This window comes from Rhinopithecus bieti, unplaced genomic scaffold (genome assembly GCF_001698545.2).
Source record: "Rhinopithecus bieti isolate Rb0 unplaced genomic scaffold, ASM169854v2 scaffold_47707, whole genome shotgun sequence".
In the NCBI taxonomy this organism is placed as follows: Eukaryota; Metazoa; Chordata; class Mammalia; order Primates; family Cercopithecidae; genus Rhinopithecus; species Rhinopithecus bieti.
In genome coordinates, this window is record NW_016819117.1 from 341318 (window position 1) to 352236 (window position 10919).

The window sequence follows — 10919 nt, forward strand, 5'->3', positions numbered from 1 at the left end:
CAAGGACAGGGAGTGCCAGGCTCTGCTCCACCCCCGCAGGCCGATGCGTCTGGCCTGGCATTCTCCCTGACTTGTCAGCTTCCCGGTTCAGAGCCCTCACCTCACCTCACACTCCTGGATGTCAAGGGACACCAAGAAGCCATTGAGGGAACACATCATCCCCCGCCTTGTTTGAGCCCGTGAGAGGATGCAGCTTCCCGCAGCTGCGCCCTGGGGGCCGCCTGTCTCAGGCTCTGGCTCTGACTGGGCCGACTGTCTTTCCAGGGTTCAAAGCACATGGTTTTCATCTGGTGCTCAACCCAGGGAAGGCCGAGGACAGTCTGGCTCGGTGTGGTGACCTCTGCACTGCCCCCAGGGACGCCTGTCTCTGCTGTGTGGCGGTGACGCTACTCATCCTCCCCAATGCTCCTGCCGGCTCCTCCTCTGAACCATGGGCTGACCACTGAGATACACAACACTCCCAGCGCTCCGAAAGTTCCCAAACTTCCACTCCGTCAGCCCCGACCTGAATCCCAAAGGCACCTCTCTGAGCACGTCCCATGCACCGTTTGCCTGTTCTGACCCTCCCACGAAGGGACTCGCTCGGGGCACACTCCTTGGTGTCTCGCCAGCTCTGAGACCACCGCACGCTTTCCACATCCGTAGTTTCTTCCTCCTCATGCTGAGGAACCACAGCCATGTTGGGAATGTGGCGCCGTGTGTTATCCGCTCTCCTGCTGATGGGCTGTGGCCGTTTCCAGTCCTTACTCTTGCGGACAGTGCTGTTACAAGCGTTTCGTTTCTCTGGGGTAACTATTTATAAGTGGAAACACTGGGCTGTGGGATGGGAGCAGGTGAACTCTCTCCTAGCATGCTGGAGCCCATACTTGCTCCCCGGCAAGGCGCACGTCCCCCGCCTCTCACCCTGCTGCGATGGGCTGAATGCCTGTGTCCCGCTCAGTTCACAGACTGTAGCCCTAACCCCCGTGATGGAACTGCTAAGGAGCTAATTAAGGTTAAATGTGGTCATAAGGGGAGGCCCTGATCCGACAGGGTTAGTGTCCTTGCAAGGCAAGGCCACGTGAGGACACGGAGAAAGATGTTTTCACAAGCTACGAAGACATCCTTGCTGAAAACCAAATCACCTGGAAGAACCTCAATCTTGGACTTGCAGCCCCAACAACTGTGAAAATAAATCCCTGTTGCTGAAGGCCCCTGGCCCGTGGTATTTTCATGCAGCCTAAGCATAAGGACGCGAGCGCCAGTGCTGACTCGCTAGCCTTGGTAATTCCAGCCGTTCTTGTGGGGAGGAAGCATCTCAGCGCAGATTTGCTCTGCGTTTCCCTAACAGCCAATGCATCGGAGGGACTTTTCAAGTGCTATGATAGCCATTTGCGTATTTCCTTTTGTGAAGTGCCTGCTAAAATCCTTTCCCTCTTTAAAAAATCAAATTATCTTTATTATTGAACTTTATGAATTCTTTATGTATTCCAGATACAGGTTCTTTGTCAGGCATAACAGCATTGTGAGTATTTTCTCCTGATCTCTGCCTTGCCATTTTCTCGACCGTCTCTTTTGAAGAACAGAAGGCTTTAATTTTGAGGAAGTCCAATGTATGTATTTTTTTTTTTCTTTTTCTTTAAAGACAGGGTCTCACTATGTTGCCCAGTCTGGTCTTGAACTCCTGAGCTCAAGGGACACTCCCGCCTCGGCCTCCTGACATGCTGGGGTTAGAGGCGTGAGTCGCTGTGCCAGGCCATTTTCTTCTTTTATGGTTAATGTTTTGTGTTGTAAGAGACTTTTGCTTATCACAAGATTACAAAGTATTCTATGTTACCTTCAAGTAGTGTTAATAGTTTTAGCTTTTATGTTTGCAATCCATCTCAAATTAACATTTGTGTGTGGTGATGGAGGGGGTTCACTTATCCCAGATGGATAACTGGGACTTCCAGCACCAACTGCTGCACAGGCTTCTTTCTCTCAGTTGAATTGACTTGGTGGCTTGTCCAAAAATCATTTGATCCTGACTTTGGTGTGGGACCGTTTCTTGGTTCTCTGTTTTACGGATGCAGCTATCTGTCCTCACGCCTTGTGATGGTTACTACTCAGTGTCAATTTGATTGGGTTGAAGGATGCAAAGTACTGATCCTGGGTGTGTCTGTGAGGGTATGGCCAAAGGAGACTGACACTTGGGTCAGGGGGCTGGGGAAGGCAGACCCAAGCTTAATCTGGTGGGCACCATCTCATCAGCTGCCAGCGAATATCGAGCAGGCAGGAAAAGGTGAAGAGATGAGACGGGCCTCCCCTCCCGGCCTGCATCGTTCTTCTGTCCTGGACACCTCCTGCCCTCGAACATCGGACTCCAAGTTCTTCCGTTCTGAGACTTGGGACTGGCTCTCCTTGCTCCTCAGCCTGCAGGCAGCCTATTGTGGGGCCTTGTGACTATGTGAGTTAATACTCAATAAACTCCCCTTTACACATATGTTCATCCTATTAGTTCTGTCCCTCAAGGGAACCCTAACAACATCTGTGTCACACTGTCTCCACTATTATCATTTTTCAGTAAATCTTGGAATCAAGTAGTGTGACTCCTGCATCTTTATTCTTCTTCAAAATTGTTTTGGCTATTTAGGTCCTTGGCATTTCCATATACATCTAAGAGTCAGTCGATCTATTTCTGGAAAAAACAATCCTTCTGGGGTTGTCTGGGATGTCATGGAATCCATAGCTCAAATCGGCGGCGACGGACAGTTTAGCCATATGCAGACTGATTCATGAACATGGTATACCTCTCCATTTACTGAAGTGCTCCTTACTTTCAGCAATGTGTGGTATCTTGCGAGGCATACAGGCTGCATTTCTTTTGTTAAAATTTCCTATTTTATGGTTCTGAATGTTATTATAAATGCTATACTTAACGTTTTCATTTTGACATTTTTTCCTAGCATATAGAAATACAACTGACTTGCTGAGCACGGTGGCTCACGCCTGTCATCCCAGCACTTTGGGAGCCCGAGGTGGGCGGATCACGAGGTCCTGGCCAACGTGGTAAAATCCTGACTCTACTAAAAAAATACAAAAAATTAGCTGGGAGTAGTGGCGGGCACCTGTAGTCCCAGCTACTCGGGAGGCTGAGGCAGGAGAATCACTTGAACCTGGGAGGTGGAGGTTTCAGTGAGCTGAGATCATGCCACTGCACTCCAGCCTGGGCGACAAGGCAAGACTCTGTCTCAAAAAAATACAACTGACTTGTGTGTGGTGACCCTGAGGCCTGCAGCTGACGTCCAGCTCAAGCGGGCACAGAAGCTGTGGCTTCTCCTTCCCTTCTGCTTAGCACCCTCACCTGGAGGGCCATTGGGTCCCCCTGAGATGGCTCTGAGGAACCCAGTGATCAGGGCATCTGAAACCCCCCAGGCCACAGAACCACAGGTGCTGGTTTCTGAGTGAATCTGCCAACCTGACAGTGTGGCGCTGGTTCTGACCCAAGTGCACAAGCTGGGGAAGGGTGTGCCTGCCTTCCTAACTGACTCTGTCCACAGGGCAGTTCCTCATCAACAGGTGGATACTCTGCTGCTGTTGTTCTTTCTTATCAACTCACCCTCCGCTTTCCACCAAAGGAACATTAATCACACCAATGTAAGAGTCTATCAAGTAATTACGCCTTTTAGTGCACTGATAATTTCTTATCCAGCTGGCACTAACAGTCAATCAAAATGCCATAAAAGGTGCTTCCGATGAGCCGATGAATCCCTGCATCCACCAGGCATTGTGGGAGCTGTTCAACTCTTGGCATCAGGAGCTTTGCATACAACCGCCTGGCGGCTCCTCTGTGGGGCTGGCTCCTCTCCCTGGAGCTCTGCTTCTCTCCCAGGGCTTCGGCCTGACACTGCCGTCCACAGAGTCCTTTGAAATGCCACATACGCTTCTGTGTATATTCAAGTCAGCAGAGGGTAGAACCTAAAACTAAGTCCCGGACGGATCAGGACCCACAGCCTGTGAGAGTATCTGTACTCTGGCTGGAGACAACGAAGAATTTCAATGTCCTGTGAAAAGGAGCCATGGAAACATTTCTAGTCTTTCTAATTAAATGGAAAAATAAACCCGGAGTCAGCATCCCACTTTCCTGTGGGATCTGGACGCTGGCTGCAGCTATGCCCTCCTCCAACAAGCCATGGCCAACTGTCTGCAGCCACTCACCCACCCCTCAGCCAGGACCCGGCCTGACACCATTTCCAGAAGGCTCTGCGCCACTCACCCACCCCTCAGCCAGGACCTGGCCCGACACCATTTCCAGAAGGCTCTGCGCCACTCACCCACCCCTCAGCCAGGACCCGGCCTGACACCATTTCCAGAAGGCTCTGCAGCCACTCACCCACCCCCTCAGTCAGGACCCTGCCTGACCTAGAGTAAACGCCCAAGACTCCCCATAGCCCCAGAAAACCAACCTGTCAGGGATGCCCTGGTGCCCACCATCCACAGGTGTGCAGTGACGTCGTGGATGGGTGCCCACCACCCCTGTGAGGCTGGGGCAGAACACCTGGGTTGAAGCTGGCATGCCGCAGAGGGCAGGTGGAAAGCGGGAGGCTCCCTGCCCGGGACAACCCTCCGGACACCTTGTCCTGGGGGGTGAGAGGGGCCCTGGTGCTGAGGTCCCTCTCTGTGGATCTCCTGCTCGTGCAGCTGAGCCTGCAGTGACCCCTCCCAACCACGGCAAGTGCTCATCATGAGATGCCATGTAACCCTCCCAGAAAAGGAATAAAGGGAATCAGGTGCTCGCATACCACCAGGGAGCCCCATTTTCCTCAAGAAACAGTCAATCCACTCCATGCACAGCTGACGTTTCTACAGCACTGGTGAAGGGCTGGTGCTGGTGAGACACAAGGTATGTGGGTGAGAGGGGCAGAAAAGGAAGGGGTTGGGGAAGATGGGAGCCGCAGGGGATGGAGCTCTGAGATGAACGAGACAAAAAGAAGAGCTATGCCCAGACATGGGCGTCACGGTGCAGGGAACACATGGTGAGGAATGGGCCCAGACAGCCCCTCACAGCGCACCAAACCACACTACCCGCTACAGCAAGCTACGCTACACCGAACCACGCTACAATGAACCACACTACATGCTACACCAAACCACACTACCCGCTACACTGAACCACACTACCCGCTACACCAAGCTATGCTACACCGAACCACACTACACACTACACTGAAACACACTACACGCTACTCCAAACCACACTCCACGTTACAGCGAACCATGTTACATGATACCCCAAGCCACGTGAGGTCGTGGCTTCCTGAGTCTGTGGCTGGTGCTGTGTCAAGACTGGGTGTCCGAAGTGTCTGAAGCTGCCCCGGGGGACAGGGTGAAAGGGGCTGCCCAGCATTCGGGCCCCCTACCCGAATGACCTGAAGCTGAACACAGGCACAGCAGCCACGCCTCAAGGCCAGGGAGAAAAGAGGAACGTTCCGGACTGCAGGAGTGGCCGAGATGGCGGCACGCTCTGGCCATGGCCCTGGCGTGAGCACGTGCTGTTGGGTGGGGCAGGGACAAGTTCCTTGGGGCTGTGCCCAACTCTTCTGTACGTCTTCAGCGGATCCTCCATGAAACACTTAAGCGAACAGATGCTCAGAGAGCGTATCTGTATGATGTGGTTTCCAACACAAAAACATGAAGATTTTATCATTCCAGCCCAAAATTAAAATCTTACTAACAAAGCATGTGAAGTGGAAGAGAAAGTGAGAGCTGCGTAGCTCTGGTCAGTGCAGCAGACGTCAAAAGGACCACGTCGCTCCTGATTTTAAAGTGCAAATCATGTCTTTGTGAACTCAGAGGTCACATTACTGAAGCTGAACACAGGGCTGGCATGTGTCTTCACCGTGTGCAGGGCAGACGCAGATGGGCAGCCCCTGGCTGGGCAGGAAGCACACACAGCCCGCCACCCCCACACCAGGGCCCAGCAGGGAATCCGCCACCCCCACGCCAGGGCTCGGCAGGGAACCTGGACAGTGTGGCTGTCCTAAGAGACGCCAAAGCCCAGCAGACCAGGCACCCGGGAAGAAGGACGCAGTTGAGAGACCGCACGCAAGGAGGCTGCGCTTTCCCTGAGCGTCAGGACAGCGGGTCTCATGCCTCCTTCACCCTCGAATATGTCTGCCGACGCACCCACCATGGCCTGAGACTCTGTCATTTACAAACGAGCTCTGAAACATTTCGGACACTCCAGCAAGCACAGGAGGGCTGGTGGGGGAAGCAGGGCGCCCAGTGCTCCTCTCAGTCTCCTGAAATGGACTCAGAGGTGTGGCTCTTTCCCAGAAACCGTGATCACGAACACGCCTGGGAAAAGCCAGGGGAGCCCCCAGGGTTCAAACACAGGCCCCTGAAGGGGCAGAAGAGCGGGCTGTTGGCCAGGCCATGCCGATGGGAGGACAGAGGGCGGCAGGGGAGGAGAGAAACAGCCTCACCTCTCCTAGAAGCCGCACAGGTTAAAGAGCCACCTTTATTCCCCAAACACCACACAGAAGAGCTCCACTTACTGCTCCCAGCATGATCCTGAAGATCAGCCACCGGAAGCCCCACAGGACAATCCGGGATGTGGGGGTGTGCTGGGGCAGCCTCGACAGCGTCCACAGCGGGCACAGGAAGATCCCCAGGAACCCCGTTTCCAGAAGCTGGGACTCCCATCCTAAAACGACAATGAGACATACCAAGGGTGAGTTAATGGAAGCCACACATTTCACCAAGAAATCATTTCAGAAACTCAGTTTAATGGAAACGGTCCTTAAAACAGGGCTGACCTTGCTGCGGAGAGGCACCAACCCCCACGTGTTAGTCTCAGCACCGACATGCAAGGTCAGGTCTGCAGCAGTGGGAGCTCTGGTGTGGGACCCGGGGCCCAGGTCAGGGCTTCCCGTGACCTTGGCACCCTTTGCCCTGGAGGGAAAGGCCCCGCTCTGAGGGCCGCCACCTGCCACCCCGCAGGACGCTGCACAGACCTGACATCTGAGAATGCGCCCAGCACACGTGCTGCCAGCGGATGTTTGGGGGAAGCCTTTTCCCTCCCGTAGGTTTGCATGAAAATAGCTTTCACCTTCTTCCCAGCCCGGAAGCAGCACTGGCGCAGCAGCACTGGGGCAGCAGCCCGGCCTCTGTGTGAGGCAGTGTCTCCCTCTGGCCCTGTCCTTCCCAGGCGGGCATGGAAGCCAGGCAAAGATGCAGAGGCAGGTCATGGTCGGTCACATGGAACCACACCGGTCAGTCCCTCACAGGCCCAGGATAAGGCAGCAGCTCTGCCGCTGGATGTGGGGACATGTGGGGGCCCAACGGATCCTTCCCACTGGAAACCCGGCAGAAGAATGCAGACGCGGGTCGCCATCCCAGTGCTCTTCTCAGAGGTGAAGCCACCATGAATGTGGCTGCTGGAAACTGCCCACAGCTCGCGTCTGTCCATGGCAGGTCACATCCCAGGGGCCCGGAGACCCCACAGGCCAGGCTCCCTCCTGGGCTCTGAGGATGCCGGATGGGACAGAGGCCACCCGCTGCCCAGCATGACAACGATCACATGACTCACACCACCACAGCATCTACGCGCCAGAGTGGAGGGGAGAGTGCGGAGGGATGCGGATGGAAGCTTGTGGGGGCAGCGTCTACGTGCCACAGAGTGGAGGGGAGAGTGCGGAGGGGAAGCGGACGGAGGCTTGGGGGGGCAGCGTCTACGCGCCACAGAGGATGGGAGAGTGCGGAGGGGAAGCGGACGGAGGCTCATGGGGAGCTTCCTCTAACCATTGGTTCAACTCGTCTGTATCTGAGATATTATGGTAAATACATGGTAAAAAAAAAAAAAAAAGCCTGTGAAGAAGCTGCTACAGCAGCACTGGATTGTAACCCAAAGTGCAAAATAAACGCCTGCAAGTCCACACGGACGTTTGCCAATTACTGAATAAACAGATCAGGGTGTGCATGGAGGCAGCGCGGCCCTGGTCTCTGAATGGACAGACGGTCGGTCCTTATGCTGCTCCGGCTTGTGGAGGGCAGAGGCTGCCAAGCTGACGCCTGCTGGTCTTGCAGTGGGACCCCCTCCACCTCGCCTACGCCCCAGGCTCGCTGGGCCCCATCTTCCCCATGGAAGCCAGAGCTGCCCAGCTGGCTGCGCCCTGCGAATGCCCTGGGAAGGAAAGGGTTGCCCTGGGCCCACCTGCTTCTGTTTTCTTTGCTTGGGTCTTGTGGAATTCCAGCAGCTGCGCGGCATGCACAAGGGCTGCCATTGTTCTCCGCCTCAGCGTGGCGGACGACGCGTCCCCAGGAAAGTCAATAAGCAGCACACTGCCAGGGCGGCCTCAGCGCCAGCGCCAGGGCCAGGGCCAGGGCTCTCCAGGCAGCTCTCACCCAGCAAACACCAGCGCTGCATGAAGCGAGCCTGAGGCACCCGAACGAGGTGGCAACATGCAGGGCCACAGCAGACGCTGCTGGTGAGAGCAATCCTCGCCCCCTCGGCGCCTTTCCCATTGCACAGCTGCACGCACTGCCCGCCGGGCATCAGCATCTGCACGCCCTGCTCTTCCCCAGGGACCTCCCTTCCCTTTAGCAGGGGGAAGGCTCCAGGAGGGCCCCTGCTCCACTCCACTGCCCCGGCGTCGTTTCCACCACGTGCTGTGTTGGGCTTTCCGAGAGACTGAGCACAGCCCTGGGAGGAGCCTGCTATGCTCTACCCGGGGAACTGAGCAGCAGCTCTTGTGGGGAACGTTCACTTCCATGGCCACTGCTCTCCTTCCTGTGACACAGACAGCACTGGTCCACTCACCAGAGAAGCTGCCTGTGCAGGGCCCAGGGAGACGCTCTTGAGCCCTGCCCGCTAGACAGGGTGCGTCGCCCCACTCCTGCCCTGGCACCTTGCCTGGTGCACCCATATTAATTGCTCATTGCCTGCTGGATGCCCCGATGCTGGTGCAGAGGAGATGCAAGTACCCCATCACCCAGGTACAGGTGGGTACCAGTGCCTCTCAGCTGCCCTCCCCCTCAGGATTCACACAGATCCACAGCCAAGCTGGGGCCCAAGGCAGGAGCCTGTGGCCTGCAGGCCCAGCCAGCGCTGCAGGTAACTGTACTGTGCCATTCACAGGCATCTCGGGGCATCAGAAAAGGCAGAAACGAGGATGCAGCTTCATAACTGCCTTGCTGGAGACAGTTTAGGGTTGAAGGCTCTGGATGTCAGGTCTGGAGCCACAGGAGATGTGGGGCACACAGAAGAGAGAGGCTTCACCGTGGGGCACCCCGAGGCACACGGCGAGGCCAGGGCCAGACCTGTAGACGCCTGACACCCTGACGGGCATTCTGAGGCCTCGGTTTATAACGGAACTTTAAGACGAAATACTGGGAAAAGAAAATCTGCAGACAATGGCGACTGCCACACGGTGCCTCTCGGAGCGGCTCCCCAGAGCTCCAGACTTTGGAATCAGTTCTCACCATCGTTGATGGGGCACGAGGCCTGGCGGCTGCAGCTGCATGCACTGTCTTCCGAGATGCTGAGCCCCGGGGACACGGACATCCCCATCACTGGGCCCTGGGCTGCCCCTGACCCCTCCTGGGAGGGGAGCAAACGTCTCCACATTTAAGGGGGACTGCAGGTTGCTTCAGTACCAACCCTTCCGGCACCCTGTGAAGACAGCCCTGACCCAAATGGGTAGAGGCTGGACAGGCCAAGACCCAGGGAGGCTCCCCACACCCGACCTTCCTGCTCTGCAGGACACAGACCGGATGCTTGCTCATACAGTCCACGAGAGAACGCACACCGCTATGGGCCCTGAGGCCCGTGATCGCTCCGGTTCTCCAAGTGTAAAACCAGACACACTCTCTCCCACCCTTCCCGTGACCATTGGAGACACAATTTCACTGCCCTGGAATCAGATGGAAATGTGGTTTCTCTGAACTAAATCTCCAAGTGCGAATCACTAATGTTAAGTAGTGACTGACGCAGAGGGCCACACAGCTCTCAGCCCTAAATCAGTGGCTCTGAGGACCCCGGCCTCGCTGCTGCCTGCTTGGCTGGCCCAGGAAGGGTGTCCCCCAAGGCCCGAGGGCTTGTAGGGTTTTCCCCGTCCCATGCTTGCCTCCTAGATGGCAGGGTCTTGTGCTACTTGTTTTAAGAACACCGATTTAAAAACAGCCAAAGAAAAACTCACCCTAGATCTGGCTCTGCAGAGCCAAGGGGCGACCAGGGGGCGACTCCCGGGGACATTCAGGCTGGGCGGACCCTGTGTGCACAGGTGTGAGGTGGTATGGGTATGGACAGGTCTGAAACACCAGAGAAGCCAGGCGCAGGATGGGGGCAGAGGGCAGGCAGAGACCACAGGGTGGAGCAGAGAGCCCTCCTCATCCTCAGAACGGCTAGGGTCCCTCACTCTGCAGCCAAGCTCCTAGGCACCTGCTCCCCAAATAAAACCCAGGCAGAGGTGCATGCTGACATTCCTTTTCTATTTATGGGAATCACAGGTTGAGTAAGGACCCTCTGCCACTGAAGAACCAGAAGATTTGCCACCAAGAGGCGCGATCTACGCCTGGCAGCCCAGGGCACGTGGGAACACGTGGAGGGATGCCTGCAGGATGCTCTGGGCAGGGCTAGGCTGGGCGGCCAGCAGCACACTCATGCACCACCAGCCTTGGGGACCTCAATCAGACGATGGAGAGTCCCAGGGACAGGGTGCATTGCTGGCCAGGCAGAGCGCTGGGGTGGAGCCTGAGCTGGGGTTTTTCAGATGGAAGTCCTGTAGGCCAGCAGCCGTGTGGGACGAGAGAGATGCAGGGTGGGACGACTGCGGTGCCTCAGGCAGGTGAGGCGAGCACCATCACTGGGGGCCAGAGCAGGTGAGATGTGGGGATGGGGCAGGTGAGACACGGGGGCCAGGGCACGTGGGACGCGGGGGGTCAGGGGCAGGTGGGACGGG

The 10919-nt window shown here is 56.2% G+C and overlaps 1 protein-coding gene across 1 annotated transcript in view; it reads right to left on the reverse strand.

The window, feature by feature from the left end:
• Nucleotides 1-10919, reverse strand: part of LMF1 (lipase maturation factor 1) — an 84838-nt gene that overhangs the window by 38067 nt on the left and 35852 nt on the right. Inside the window, exon 4 of the mRNA XM_017858284.1 lies at nucleotides 6516-6664. Coding sequence (XP_017713773.1) covers nucleotides 6516-6664 — 149 coding nt within the window. The remainder of the gene's footprint in view (nucleotides 1-6515; nucleotides 6665-10919) is intronic.